The 16,594-nt window shown below is 34.6% G+C and overlaps 1 protein-coding gene across 3 annotated transcripts in view; it reads right to left on the bottom strand.

Annotated features, from left to right (window-relative positions):
* The window catches only part of LOC106472631, a 193,250-nt gene that overhangs the window by 105,979 nt on the left and 70,677 nt on the right, over positions 1-16,594 (bottom strand). For all 3 annotated transcript variants that reach the window (XM_022401998.1, XM_022401993.1, XM_022401989.1), the window contains exons 6-15: positions 14,744-14,873; positions 10,726-10,927; positions 8,594-8,747; positions 7,580-7,682; positions 7,335-7,465; positions 6,193-6,435; positions 5,571-5,700; positions 4,514-4,724; positions 3,129-4,032; positions 1,047-1,699 (exon numbers count right to left, since the gene is read on the bottom strand). In XM_022401998.1, the coding sequence (XP_022257706.1) occupies positions 1,047-1,699; positions 3,129-4,032; positions 4,514-4,724; positions 5,571-5,700; positions 6,193-6,435; positions 7,335-7,465; positions 7,580-7,682; positions 8,594-8,747; positions 10,726-10,927; positions 14,744-14,873 (2,861 nt within the window). The remainder of the gene's footprint in view (positions 1-1,046; positions 1,700-3,128; positions 4,033-4,513; positions 4,725-5,570; positions 5,701-6,192; positions 6,436-7,334; positions 7,466-7,579; positions 7,683-8,593; positions 8,748-10,725; positions 10,928-14,743; positions 14,874-16,594) is intronic.

Below are 16,594 nucleotides of genomic sequence, written 5' to 3' on the forward strand. Positions count from 1 at the left end.
CCCTTCATCAGAAATGTCCTTCACTCGGCAATCAGAAAGGTATTCTTCTTCTCCACGACAATGTATGTCTACATATGGCACGTTTGATGCAACACAAGGTTGTCAAATTGGGTTGGGAAGTTCTTCCCCACCCACCATATTCTCCAGATATGGCACCATCAGATTACCATCTTTTTCGTTCGCTGCAACACAATCTTAATGGGAAAACGTATGCAAATGTGAAAAATGTTAAGAGGACATCGACATGTTTTTTGCTTCAAAGCCAAGTGATTTCTTTAATCAAAGCATTAACAACCTGATTATAAGATGGAAAAGTATCATCGATAACAATGGAGATTATTTCATTTAATAAATGTTTTGTTTTGATATATAAGTTGTCCGGATTTTTCATCTAAAAAAAAAGCGACATTAATTTCTTGACGACCTAATATATACATAACTTAAAATAACAGTCATAATAATAGAAGACTTACAGCTGAATACAAAACATTAGATACAGCGCATACGAGAAGTACCATATTAAAAATATAACAGCAAATTTTCAAACTAACTCCACAGTTGTTTTATAAGGTGTATAAAACAAATATAAATTATAACTTTGCTAATAAATTTCAGTTTAATTTGGGATTGATTTCATGAATCACTAACGAGTATTTTATTTTCCAAAGGTCGAAATTGTGAAAAAGTAGAGAAAAGCATGATGTACGATATAGTGTGCAATTAAAGTTATTTTTATTCTCTGGTTTGGTTTATTTTGAATTTCGCGCATAGCTACACGAGAGCTATCTGCGCTAACCTTCCCTAATTTAGCAGCGAAAGACTAGAGGAAAGACAGCTAGTCATCACCACCCACCGCCAACTCTTGGGTTATTCTTTTACTAACGAATAGTGGGATTGACCGTCGCATATAATGCCCTCACGGCTGAAAGGGCGAGTATGTTTGATGGGACGGGGATTCAAACGTTCTAACCACCTGGCCATGTCGGGCCATTTTTATTCTCTGTGTAGCTATTAACACTTTTCATTTACTTATGTTTCAGATTTACCTGATAACCATTTCCTCCACAGCTGTGTGAACATAGTGACCATTCGGTTACATCCCAGTCAAATTTCAAGTTTTCTGGATTTCCATTTCCAAGAAAAATACTGTTAGCTAAAGGACCGACTGGACTGTCCTTTTCTTGTGTTGACGACTCCTCCCTAGAGTCATCAATGGATTCTAATATCGAACTGCCTCCCAAGGTCTCTCTTAGGTTAATTAATAACTGTCTGAGATGTGGCAAAGAGTAAGTGCTGGCTGCTCCTGAGTGAAGCTGGTCTTCGTTCTCATCTTGAGGGACATCGAGAATCCCGTAGCCACCGGGAGGGGAACCAGGATTGATTCCATCACTTTCCTGGTCGGAAAAAAGAGCACCCCCGTTCTGATATTCCCAAGTATCGAATATTTTGGGATAGTGTTTATCCTCTGTGGACGACGAATAGGAGGGATATTTTTGTGACTTTGTTCGAAATTTTCCCTGCTGCCGGTTTTTAGATCTCTCCTGACTATCTTGTCCAAAGAATGATTTCATTCCAGGTTTTTGTACATTTGGACGGTTAGCAAAATTGGCGTGATTGGGATGAGCTTTGCCAGCTGAAGCATGATCGCTGTTTTCATGACTGTAGCTGTCTTCTTTCATCTTCGAAATGTATCTATCTTCTAGAAAAGAAAAGTAGTTAAAATTATTTATTTATAAGTATGTGCTTTAAAAATTAAATTAATAACCTATACTATAAAAATGTCTTAGTTTGTTCCTAAGTCCAGTTTAGTTTTTATAAAATATATTGTTAATACAAATCGCTGGTGAAGTCATGGCTTGAAATTTTTAAAGTTCGTTTGTTTGCTTTTCGAGTTACTATACTATCTAAACTCGAATGGCTTACGGTCACTCAAATTTGTTTTCAGATTTACCTTGGATAGACACTCACGCTCACCAGTGGCACAGCGGTTTGCCTGCGGAGTTACAACGCTAGGAACCGGGTTTCGATACCCGTGGTGGTCAGAGCACAGATAGCCCATTGTGTAGCTTTGTGCTTAACTTCAAACAAGCAAACTGGATAGACACGTTCTTAGATTTCATTGACGGTTTTGATTAAAATTAATTAACGCAACATTTGAAATGTATAAATTTTCGTTTATTGACATGAAAATTAATTCTATATTAAACAGCATATTGGCAGTTTCCTAGAAGAAGGAATCTTATATGAGTTTTGGTTGTTTTAGAAGTTTCGTGCAAAGTTGCACAAGGGCTACCTGCGCAAAACCGTCCCTAATTTTCGGTTAACTATAGTCAACATCACCTATCGCCCTGTATTGGGATACTGTCTGACCAACTTGTGGGAGTTGACCATCACTCTTGTATCGCATCCACAGCTCTAAAGTGTCGATCGCGTCTAAGCGACAGCGGGACGAGAATAGTCAAATTCACAGTCGGGCACATTAACTACTAGTCCACGCCCAGCTCATTTTATAAGAACCAAAAGATTTGTATAATAAAGAATATTTTTCATGAAAGTCCTAATTATTCTAGTATGATACTCCCACGCATATATTTATATATATATATATGTGTAAGGAATGTCATTAAATTATTGAACTTAATCTGGTGAGTTGAAAAGTGTGAAATCACAACTTGAGATGGAGCTCATTCAGATGAAGATGGTTTGTTTTTCTATAGTTTAAGCTCAAAGCTACACAATGGACTATCTGTGCTCTGCCCACCACGAGTATCGAAACCAGGATTCTACCGTTATAAGTCCGCAGACATACCGCTGTGCCACTGGTGGGCATTTTATCTACTCTCTTTCCACTCTGGACAGTAATACACACTATAACAATGATGACTATTTTTTAATGGTAAAAGGTATCAGTGAAGCTTGAAATCATTGATATTTGTCTAAAATTCGCATAGCTCAAGCGTCTACAAAATCCATTGCGATATGGGTCGATAAGCTTCTAAAAACCTACAACTGTTGATATGAACGACTTTCATACTTACACACTGTTCTCACACAACAAAAATAACTACAAAATGAGTTACTTTTAAATAGTTTTACTTATAACATTTACACTGAAACCGTTTACTTGCCTGCTTCACGCGATAATCCGTATTTTGGAGAAGAATGTTTGACGGAAATAAAGATGTCACTTTTGATGGGTCCAACTATACAGGTGTATCTACCACTATCTTCTTTCACTAAGTGCCTTACTTTTAGTTTACCACTTGAAGTGATGCTGTACTTATGACTTAACTGGATTTTATTTTTGTCCTTGTACCATTCTACAGGAAAACTATTTTTAGAAGGATATGCACATCGGAGTTTCAACTTTGTACCGTGAAAAAGTGAAGCATATCCTCCTGTTTTCAAATACACTTTTTGTTTCGGAAACTGCTGAATAAATTTGTTTGATTCTATGGAAGATATTTGAGTGTTTTCAACTGAACACGCAGCATTACTACAATGACTCTTGTTATTCAGTTTTTCAACCATTTTCTCTTCGTCATATCCGGGTGGAAGTGGCTTCACAACAAGCATAATGTTAGCTTTGGCTGGAGCAGCGACACACGAATATTTCCCATTGTCTTCGGGAGTAAGATGGCGAATTCTAAGGGCACCTCTTCGAGAGATTTTAAATTTCTTACTTTCTTCAATCTTATGTTTGTCTTTATACCAGATAATTAGCGACTTATTGAAGTTTCGTGCTGGACAACGAATCTTAATGATGGTATTTTCAAACAGAACTGCATGGCCGCCGACCTTTAGTTTAAGTTTCTTTATTGGATTTTTCTGAACATAGTTCTGGTCAGAAGTTTTGATATATGGAACTTTCCCAGTGTCAATATTACATTTCCTTATATTACAATATTTTTCAGTTCTCGGGCGCTTTTTAGGACACATGGATGGGGGTTGGCTAACGATACGACCGAATGCTAATTCTTTTTCACATTTGATTTTTCTGGTCTTGAGCCCTCCGCCACATCGCTTAGAACACTAAGGAAATAAAATTTATTTGAATGGGCTCGAAGCAACCAAGCTCATAACCTCTAGAAAAGAGTCACAAATATTTCAATAAAAATTACAAAATTCAAAACATATAATAGAACTGCTACTAATATAATGCACCTTCGATCAGTGAAGGAGTTTTCAAATGTTAAATAGATTGTGAATACACTAACGTAAATTAGTGCAAAATATACTTGTAAAAATGTAATGATTTTACATACAGTTCTTGTTACTTTACTAATCAATTATAAATTAATGAGACCGAAAAACCTCAAAAGATTACATTTAATTACATAGATAAATGCACATCTTCAAGTATTTATATATTTTCATTCTTAGAAAATAACTTTCAGTGTTTAGAAGCTAAATAATCACAATTAGAGCTTGGATATCATCATCAAAATGTGCTCCAAAAGTCACTTAGTGGATGAAACTAAAGAAAGGATTTTGTTTGGTGCAAGGTTCTTACTTTATTATACGGTTCTGCACGCCATCTGCTGGGACAATCGTTAACGTTACATATTTGTTGTACACGTGGTGGAGGCTGAGGACATAAGCTGCTGGCAACCACCAGGGTATTCGCTGCCCCTCGAGTCACTTCGTGGATACACTGAACTCCCCTATTTTGTAATCCACCCCCACAGGGCTTAGAACAAGCTGAGAAATCGGACACGTTCCATCTAATAAAGCATAAAGAAATTTCTTGACAACCAGAAAAACCATGTCGCAAAATGTGAGGTGAAAATAAAATGATCAATGTCATTAGTACGTGTAAGTTTTTAACACTAAGCATTGTCCTACTTGAGGTTTTTTATTAGTTAAGTTTAAAAAAGGCTCTAATACAATTCTGTAATGTGTAGAATAAGATAATGACTTGTACATCATTGAACAAACAAAAAATAAGAAAATAAAAAAGCATTAGCATTTCCAAAAAAAACTAAAGTAAAGGCTCATTTTGCGACCTGGACTACCAACTTGAATTTTCGTGTATTGTATGTTGCACCCAATTGAAAAAAAAAAATATTTTTGCATTATGAAACAAAAATATTTCAAAGCAGTATAGGGTGACCTAAAAGTTACTCACCTCAGAGCAGTGTGCTAGTTCTTTCTAATTCTGATATGTTTTACATTTATGTACGAACATGTGTGAACAATACGAAAGCATGTAACACAGACTAACAAGTGTCCAACGAGCTTTGGTGCTGTAAATCCAAGGTTATCCATACAAAAGAGATTTCAGGGTGAAAAAACTAGCTTTTTGTCAACTCTGTTTTCGCTTACAATGTTCAAACTAAATTCATGGGTTCATCCATAAACTGTCAGGTCATTATCACCAAAACTTTTTCATCTTGTGGTTGGACTAAGTAGGAGTTATCTTAGAACAGGCTTAGGATATTAAACTGAATACGTACAAAATTCAAAACCTTGGACACGATAATTAGATCCAACTGAACTGGAACCCAAGATCCTATTTAAGTATTATGTGAAGGTTTGTACCTAGAAAGAGACAATACGTGTATAATTACCTAGGAGGACAAGCGTGATCGTTACAAGTTTGGGTGATGGCTCTGGGTTTCTTATTGATATCACACAGCAAAGAACTCACTGTGGCTTGGTCGTGATCTCGTATACATTGAATTATAGATTCCTGGATACCTAAATCATAAGGACAGACAACACAGTTATGATAAAGAAATGGAACTGAAACGCACTGATCTATTTTATAAAAGAACCATCAGCAAGCTTATACATTTGAATATGTTAGATTCATACTGCAAAGTACTGGAACGTTTCTATGTAAAATTACAGAAATCTGTTGTGAGAATATTTTCCTTTTTGCTACAAAAACTTAATTCTAGTATTCATATCTAACAATTATTAATTAAAGCTTTGATACATAGAATAAATGTGAAATAAAAGAATATCTCAATTAAGTTACCAATCTTATTGACTTAACGTATCACTCTCCAAGTCTCTGTGCAATATCTATATATCATTTGAGGCAAAATATATTATTCTACACTTTTTCTAATTAAAAAATAAAACAAAGAAAGTTAATCTGTAAATAGAGACACGTATGAAACCAAATGTTTTACTCAATGAGCTTAAAATGCATATGATTAGTTTATGAGTAAATAAAGTTAGTACCTCCTAGACACGAAGCACTGCAGGGCGTGAAACCAGCCTTACGCCACGAATATGTAACTTCAATCCCAACCTTTCCTCCTAGCCTCGATTGGACAGTTGCATCAAGAGGGATGCCATGTTTTCCGTCAAAGAAGCGATCTGCTTTGTTTTTTTCTTCGTCGATACTGTTGTCTGCCTCGTCTTTATTCTGATCTAAGGCGCAAGGCCGTGAAAAACACTTCTCTACATCAGAAGGCCGACGGCCTAATGGAATATTCAGAAACAGAAGTCTTAGGTTATTCATAATCAGAAACTTTATATAATAATATTTCTGCCAAATAAAAAACAAGAAGGGAATCTTCAATAGCCGCGGCATTTGAAATTCGTTTAGGTAGGATTAGAGTAAATTAATCTATGATACCTTTTTTTTTCCCCCTATTTATTAAATATATTTTTGTGCGGCAGCAATACCAAACGCGGAGCGCGCGTATACTCGATTCGATTTTATTACTCTGAGTTAAAATTTTGTACTTGAAAAAATCAGAACCATTCTATGAGCCGCTATGTAGCGACTTAAAAATCTGACTGATTTTTCTTTCAACTGCAATTTTGAAAAAACCGGCTAAACATAAGAGAACAACACTTGGTGATTACTGGGATAATAATATAACATTTATTGAGCATATAAAATACCCCCTTTTGTGTAAATATGAAACAAAAAGACAAGCTATTTAGATAGTGATTGTGCGAAGATAAAATGTGCTACTTTGAAACTTAGAGAACGCGAAACCATTTAGATCAGTGCTTCTCAACCGGGGTTCCACGACAGACATCCAGGGATTCCGCGAGATATTGGAGTACCACAAGGTTCCGTGAAATGCAAGAATTCCACATATTTTAATACATGAATACAGGCTAGTCACATAATTATAATAATATTTCTGTATTAATATAGCGGGTTTCATGATGACACAACATAACAAGTCACTGTATTGTTTTAAATTGGTGAACGAGACTAAATACAAACAGCTAGTATTGCAGTAATGTTCTTTTGTAATGAACGCTGTAAAGGGTTCCGTGACACAAATTTGACGCCAGAAAAATTTCTTGGATTCAAAATGGTTGAGAACCACTGACTTAGATCATATAGAATAAAACATTACCTGGGCATTCTCGATCCGGTAAATTTGCCACTGAGCGTGAGAACTCCAGAAAGATCTTACACTCCACGAACCGACGTCTGATGCCTTCACCACAGGTGACGCTACAGGACTGCCAATCACTTACTACAAACCTGCGGACAACAAAAGTTTTTTAATTGATGTATTTAAAACTTTTATTCATAATTTGGTAGTTATGTTTTTTACTCAAATGATCTATATATAAAACTGGATTGATTCATACATACCATGGATCTTTGGAAACTTCTGATGGATCAAAACTCTGTTGAGTCCAAGGAAGTGCGCCAAAGTGTTCGGGTGGAGCATCTTCTTGAGGATTGATATTTGGAACTAGAATCAAACAAAAAACACACTGATATAAACATGCTGTTCGTGATAACATTTTGCTCATTTGACTTTGCATTCTAAAGGTATTATGTTTGTTTGTTTGTAGTTAAGCACAAAGCTACACAAAGGACTATCTGTGCTCTGCCCATCACGTGTATCGAAACCCGGTTTCTAGCGTTGTAATTCCGCGGACATACCGCTGTGCCACTGAGGGGCCTAAAGGTCTTATACAGGTGATAAAAACTGATTACACATTTTTATTCTACACTGAAATAAAATTCAATCATAAGGAAAAGAAAATGAACTTAATAGTCATAGTTTTGAATTGACTAAAACCGTCCTTTCAGTAAAAGCTAGGCTGCTGATTTTCTTTTCCATATCTCAAGATATATATATCTTTAAGTCAGGCGCTCAATATTCATACTGACATATATAACTCCTCTTCTGTTAAAATTTACACTGGCAATATGTTGATGAGCTTATTTCTAATCAATAATTTTTTTAGTTTAACGATTTTGTGCTTAATTCTCATTACTAATGCTATTTGTGCTTGTAGTCACTTTCTTAAAGAAACGAATATGTTTCATTTCGTCTACAAAAAAAAACAACAAAATACGAAAGTTGCATCTTTGAACGAACGTAAGGTATCCATAGTGTTTTCCAATTTTGCCACAACTAGCTGCGTCTTTTATAGCTAATGTTAATACCAGGCATATCATTCTACCTACTAATGTTTTTCGTAAGATAAAAGACGAAACTGTGCCCTTAAGGTTCTCACTATTGACTAGATCCTTAAACTAATTATTTTCTATATTGATAAGAAACTGACTGGCCTGAAGGGAACTCTTAGTATGCTAGTATGGTGATAGTGAAAAAAAGAATATATTTGACGAAACATTATCTTGGTCACTCACCAGACTTTTCGTTCAATGGGCAGGTAATCTCGCTCGTGCATGTCCTTTTCGTCTCGGGCCTAGTCCTGTAATCACACTCTCCGCTGATACTACCTTTGTGATCGTAGCAGATGACATTTCTCGTTTGCATACCTTGACCGCACGTCACCGAGCACTAAAAAAACATTAGTCATATGTGAGCAGAGAATAACAGTGAGAGGAATATAGAAATGACTATACAGGGAGGCTACTAAATAGGTGATTGTAAAAACCGATCTACGCGAAGGTCTTCTAGCTGACGGAAGAAATTTAGATAATTTCTAATCGTTAATATTTAAGATTCAGGCTTGAAATAATTTTTTTTTGCGAAATTCGACAGGTGAAATAATACCTTATACCTGGAGATAAAATTTTACAGCAGACAAGGATTAAACGCTAGGAATGTAAACAAGTAAACCTAAAAAAGCAAATATGAAAGCCCTGACTCATTTGGGCCATATAGTCCACCAAACAGGACAAAATTAAAATATAAAACAAAATATAATTATCTAAAAATGTTATTTTAAACATAAAATTATCATATAATCTTTCTTGCAATTGGGGATATACATAAGATTTATAATAAATATTCGGTAGATGGCGTTTGAATTATTGAAGAATGAGTTTTGTTTAATATTTTTTGTTTTTTACCGCAAAGCTACACAATAGGCAAGTTGCACTCTGTCCATTGCGGGGAATCGAACCTCAGATTTTAGCGTTGTAAGTCCGTGAACTTACCGCTGACCCACCGGCGGAATGAATAAAAAAATAAATCATTCCTAAAAATTTAAATGACAATGTTGATAAACTAGCACATTGTCTTACACTCATAAAAGTGCTTTCATAAACATTGAAAACCAACATCCACATATTATATTAGGCCCGCATGGCCAGGTGGTTAAGGCACTCGACTCGCAATCTGAGGCTGAGGGTCGCGGGTTCAAATCCCTGTCACAGTGAGGGTGTTATAATGTGACGGTCAATCCCACTATTCGTTGGTAAAAGAGTAGCCCAAGAGTTGGCGGTGGGTGGTGATGACTAGCTGCCTTCCCTCTAGTCTTACACTGCTAAATTAGGGACGGCTAGCGCAGATAGCCCTAGTGTAGCTTTGCGCTAAATTAAAAAAAACAAACAAACAAATATTATATTACGGCAGCTTTAATTGATTTTAATTAAAAATCTCAGTAAATGCAATCTCGGGTCTGAAAGGGTTAAGATGCAAAAGTTAGAATGTGTGAAGAGAAATAACATACAATAAAGACGTATACGAATGAGTTACCTATGTAGTTTTCAAGACTTATAACGTAAAGATTGCATGGACTCAACTACAAAATGGCAAAAAATAAAAATATTAAAACAAAAAACAGGCACATTTTTGCGATAAAGCGGGTGTTATTTTTCGGGGAATGTTGTATTAAAATCATAGCATTAAAGTGTGTTTGATATTCAGGAATATCGGCCACAATTAACTAGTTCATTAGCATAACCAGTTATGAGTTATATTTATATGTTAATTAAGCTATTTACACTATAATTGAAACGTTGTGGACATGTGAATGCGGCAGAAGATTCATAAGACAATAATCCAGGTGTAGATGTCGTAAGGGCAGGGGTAAAATCCTATCGGTATTCACTGGAGCTCAGTACCTCTCTTTCTTCTTTTTTATTTAATTTCAAGATTTGATAGTGAGTTCCATTATTATACATATATAATTTTTTTGGCAGTACATTAGAATAGTTCATAAAAATATACCGTTAACTTTCAGAAACTCAATACTTAATAGACTGTGAGGACAGATCTCGATGAAGGGGAGTATTTGGACTTTAAAGAATTTCATGACTTTATAACTCATCAACATTCTCATGCTTTGTCAGAAATGATTTAACTTTCTTCCTAGAACAAAGACAGAGTCTATATTATGTAAATACAAAAACAAAACTGTTTTTTTTATGACTTTTGTTCTTGTAATGAATATAATAACCGAAACGTATGTGCTGTGAAAGCGTTTTTAAACTGTGAACTTTTGATGACCTTAAATAACAGTCGATAAACGTAATAAATAACAAAATTTCTGTTACTTGTACTATAGAGATTGACTTATTATTATCCTCACCCCTGACCATGGTTTTACGGTCCAACGTGTACAGCTTTGGGTGTTACAACTTCGTTGATTAATTGGTTTCTTTTGTGAACACGAGGTGTCACTGATGCGCATACTGGTACCGTTAGATCCACCCTGAGCGCAGAAGACCGATCGGGTTTGAATCCCGCCACCACAAGACGTACTACAAGATTCCCAGCTTTCTGCTATCCATCTAAAGAATTTAATTAAAAGTCATTAATAGAAAAATCACTAAAATTGGATGCTTCAAATATTTTGTTTTAGTAATCTGAAATAATAGATAACACAGGCCTGCGATGGTTTTAGTGTCTTGAAATTTTTACATGTTCTACAGTAATTCCTGTACGCTGATTTCGAAAATGACATCCCTTTTTTTCCATCACGTACAGATGTTTCCCAAAATGTCATAACGCAATACGTAAAAGAAAGACCACAACATGTAGTTTTGAGACTAAAAGACGTAGATGTCACAAAAAATCAGAATGAATGAGGATGGATATTCGTTTGAAATCAATGTTCTTCCCTTTTCTTCAGTTTGTTTGTATTTTTGTTAACAAATATTATAATAAAAAATGCTCATTGTGGTAAACGAAATAATAATTTAATCTAAGTAAGAGTTTTCTTCCCGACTTGTAAGAAATTCTTACATGATAGAAAAAAAAAGAATATTATTTTCGAAATCTTCGTAGTTGAATAATGGAAAATCTATTATTAAAACCAAAACAGCTTTTATAAAGTTTAGATTCGTAGGCCTGTGTTATCATTAATTCATTCACTCTAGAGCAGTTACAAATGTAAAATAATAAAAAAGTTCCTACAACTGAAAGTCTTTTCAGAAATACGCTCATAGCTACATGAGGGTGCTAGTCGCTCTCATTTTGCGTTGATAGAGTACAGAAATGGCAGCTACTCAATATTACTGACCGCCAACGCTTAGGTTACTGTAATCGGATTGTAGGATTTTAATCGTTTCTGCTTCAACCTCAAACGATACATTTTCGATATTTTGGTAAGCTTTTTTGTCTGGCTATGGATAATTAAATTAGGTAAATAAATTTAGGACTTATGACAATATACTTTAAATAGACGAACATTTGTCGATGTAGTGAAGAAACATAAAAACGTATACTTGTTCACATTAGGTAACAAAAACAGTACCAAAAACTTTGAAGAGTACCTAAGATCTGAAGATCGGAACAATGATCAGCTAGGTTGATGATAGAGAATGAAGCTTTATATGACTTTAGGAGTAGATAATGGATTAATGTTTGTTTTTGATAAACATAAAACTTCGTGTATTTATATTTCGAAAGAAACTTTCAAGTTTTTCAGGGAATCCCAGTTAAATGCACCTAAGAATGGAGTTTTAAACTAATATTAGCATATATTTTTGCTTTTTACAATTCACCCAACCGAACTGTAAAGAATAGTTGAGTATATTAAACTTAACTGGAAACTGAATAGCTCCAAACTCTCTTTCGAAATAAGAGAGTATAAACGTGCGTATCTAAAAACTACACCACGAGTTTTCATGAATATAAAGTAAGCCTAATATGTGTTAGGCTTACTTTATGTTTGTTGGTGCAATCATAGATATAAATAACACTAGATTGGCCAATCACTACTCTCTATCATTGAGGGGCATGTGGGCATGCTGCTGCCATTACTATGTGTTGAAGTTCGAACTGGCAGACAATGTAAAATGGCTGAGAGTGACAGTCGTCTGTTTAAGTCACAATCCGAAAGAACGAAGGGAACACAGTTCTAAGTCATTAATTGTTACACATACCGTAACCAAGAGACGAAGGCGGAGGGTGTAACATTCCACAACTAAGTAAACTATATTTTCTCTATAACATATTAAGTTACAGTGGGCGACATCGCCGTGAACATGGTGGCGACATCAAACTGGCGTGGATCATGCTTACATCTAGTTTCAAAATATATATGCGAGCCCTTTTTGGAAGGCATTTTACTTACACAAGTCGCCACGACAGTTTGACAGCTTTTGATTTGAAATGCTGACAATATTAAGTACTCATTACGACATTCTAATGTCGCCTGCTGGCCAGTCAGGCTATACAGAAACGCCGCCAAAACATGCATTGTCTACAGAAACAAGTTTTGTGTACATTCAATTTTGATGCTATCACTGAGTGTCAAGATAGTAGCTTATTAAATATATCATTTCGCTTAATGAATGAGAGAGGAAATATGGGTTAATTTATATAGTTTAAGACAAGTCTAGTCTGATTAATGACATTATGGCTGATTCTGGAAACAATTCAAACACAGAACTAATACTGTCAATAGACTCATTCTCAGAATTACAAGGGAGATTAAATTTTTGCAGGTGGATCCATCCAGTCCAAAATCTTTGTGTTGTCAGTGTCGTTATGATAAATAATCAGTATACAGTATAAGTGGTTTAAAATATGTTGTATTGCTTGAACAAAAAAAAACAACAGCAACAAAACATTAATGTAGCTGTGATATATATATAAAAGAGTGCTTATAATAGAGTGAGCCTAATTTCATTACAGTATATTTCTGATTTAAGTTATTTCATATTACAGATTTCCAGGCAAAACTAAGAACAAGGAATTTTATGTGCTTTGGATGAAAAATTGCAGAAGAGAGCGCGAGCCCACAACTGGTTCTAGAATATGTAGTAAACACTTTGACCCATCAATGATTAATGTGACATTACAACGAACACACCTGCAAGAAAATGCAGTTCCATAATATTCAAGTTACTTGAACACCCTCAGGTTAGACTCTTGTTAAAGCTATAGTTAAAGCTTATTTTGGTATAAATGCTCAAGATAAGATTTATTCAAAGTCATAATTTATACAAACATAATTTAATAGCCTCGGAAATCAGTGAAACGAAAGTCAAATACAAGTACAGAATCCCTGCTACCTGCTAGTCTGCCAAATGAAGAAGAAACTGGTGTGTTAAATATCAGTTAAGTGTATTAGATGTACACATGTTTTGCACATTGCCGATTGTGTATTTGCATGTTCACACGAAAATAAAGTATTGCAGAAATCATTCTCACATGAAACATCAAAACCTGGCTAGTATATAATTATGAATTGTACATTTAATGGTGAAAATTGTTGATTATGCTATAGATCAATATATTCCTATAATGTTCTTGAAACTAATCCACTGTAGTGTACTGTACTCATCTGCAAAAGTCAGGCCTTCGTCCTTGTTTTAAAGCATTTCTATCAATTTTTTCCACAAATTCTAAATAGATCCGAATGTATTTTATTATATCATATTTTTTAAATTATTTCCATCTACTTCAATTAAGAACGTTGAATATTTGGAGGTGCAGATACATACATAATATTATTATTCTCCTCCCCCCTAAGAAAAGGACATGATGCGCTACCTTATGTTCATTGACAATAATACTTGAGATATATATTTTTCTGTGACCCATAAAAACACCGAGGAAAAAAGAATATATTTTAACCTTAAAATTTCCCTCTGGATTAAAATTCAATGCATTCTTCATATGACAGGTCAAATATGTGTGTTTATTAAATATTTTTGCACTAATTTCAAGTTAAAATCAGGTTTACATCAAATTGGTATGACAAATTTATTAAAATCAAATAACAAAATTATCCAAATGTCTAGTTTACATGGAAAACGGCCATAAGTTGGGAGGTGAAATCGTCTTGCCACTGTCAGTTCGACTGTCGGGTTTTTAAAGTTCAACAAATAGCAATGGCGCCCGAAAATCACGTGACTTCCAATCTAGTGTTATTGATATATATATATATATATGGGTGCAATATCACGTTTTCATAATTTAGGTATGATTGATAGCCTTCCACTGTTCATTGAGCAGTAAAGCCATTTTTTTTCGAGTTACGTACCATTTTTTAAACATGTATGGAAGGACATGTAGAATTCTGATTTTGTTAATAGTACATGTGCAGTGATATTTACATGAAAATAACCGAGTCAGTGTTATTGGTTTTGACTTACTCTGCAGGACAATGTTCGATATTACACTTCTGAACCTGGGGGCGAGGCTTAACGGTTGGATCGCACAGCATTTCTGTAACTTCTTTTCCGGTGATGTCATTTTTACAAACAGCTCTTGACATCAAGAATCCTGTAAAACATATTTGATTGGTTTCTGAGAGGGTAAAAATTTTAAAAACTTCCCATGGCGTTCGTTATAAAAAATATATATAAATACTTTTCACTTAATTCACGCATTTGATTAATCAGTCAGTACACAAGGTAGGGATGTTTCATCATCATGTTTTACCCTGTAATCTTTGTTGATCTCCATGAAGTTTAAGGTCGATTTTTAAAAGAATTTTCTATTTGATATTTTTGTTTATAAACGACAATCCTATAAAATTATTTTAAAAGTCATTTGTATTATTACAATTGTTATGTTATGATCGCTGAAGAAACGTGTTTATAATCAATCATATTTATGATAAGACAATAGTATTAGGTTTATTGGATTTTTAAACACCACATTGTATATTTGGTCTCTTAGAGTTTTTCAGAAAACAAGGACCCTACAAGCTCGTAAGCAGGCGGGAGATCGAAAGGGTCGGCTGAACTCCCTATTTTTGTAATGTAAAAAAATTATGCTTATATAATTATAACGCAGCTGCTAATGGTATTTAACGTTTTCTAGATTGTTTACATTCTTATGATGAAGTATTAGCATTTGTTTGGCTTGAAATAGTCACATGTCTCAAGATCCCCGTAGCATTAGTATACTGATTGTGCTTCGCACTATATGTGTTGGCAATTGATCTCATAAATTGGAATCCCCTTTCAAACATTCTGCGTACGGGTCTCTTGTATAAAGGCATCTAGAACACACTATGTTCGCCATATGTTTCACTAAATAATAGAGCTAGAACGTAGTGTTATAAAATCCAGTAAGCCTAATTATATTGTCTTATCACAAATAGTTCTAAATATTGAGAGCTTGTAGTCGAACAAGAAATTGTATAAAATATCAGTTTAATATTGTAAAAGAGAATAAATATTAATTTATTCGCAAAAAAGATTGAGTACATTACAGTTTAGCCACAAAAGTATCTCTATAACTAAGCAACAAAAAATTCTAGACAGTTGCTAGTTTCGGAAATAAAAAATTACTAACTGTTCAAAATTCTATAACTAAGCCTACTGAACGTTACAGTTCAGGAATAGAAAGTTACTGGACTGTTCGAAGTTCTGTAACTAGGCCTATTTATACTCTTTTATAGTTCAGGAATAGAAAACTACTTGGGTGTCCAAAATTTTGTTACTAGATGTTGCGTCATCGAGATCACGTGACTATTCTTACGGCCTCTACTTTCTACAACTATCCTGTACTTTGGCGAATGCTCTAGCATTTACTAGATATAGGGTAGTCTGGTATATAAAAAAGGGTGACAACGTGACGGGATAACAATAATGTGTGTGTAGATAGTGAGTAATTGAACTGCAGTCACAGGGTATTGTTGAAGTTAACGTTCGTTCGTTATAGTGTTTGTTTTAGCGCGAATATTGAAATTAAGTGTATCGTAAAGTTATATTCGGAAAGAATAAACCAGTTTTATTAAGTAAAGACGTGTGTCGTTAAAGTTTCGTCGGAACGAAGTTACGGAAAAATCAATTAACAAACGGAGACGTAACAAATTGGTGTCAGAAGTGGGATAAAAAATGGAAACGAGAAGCGGCAAATCAAACTACAGCATAGCAGACTTGATGGCAGCAATACAAGAACAGCAAAAGAAACAAGAAGAACGAGAAGAGAAATTACAACAGTTGTTGGAAGAAAAAGAAAAGAAACAAGAAGAAACACAACAGCAGTTACAA

Source organism: Limulus polyphemus, unplaced genomic scaffold, assembly GCF_000517525.1.
Source record: "Limulus polyphemus unplaced genomic scaffold, Limulus_polyphemus-2.1.2 Scaffold122, whole genome shotgun sequence".
NCBI lineage: Eukaryota > Metazoa > Arthropoda > Merostomata > Xiphosura > Limulidae > Limulus > Limulus polyphemus.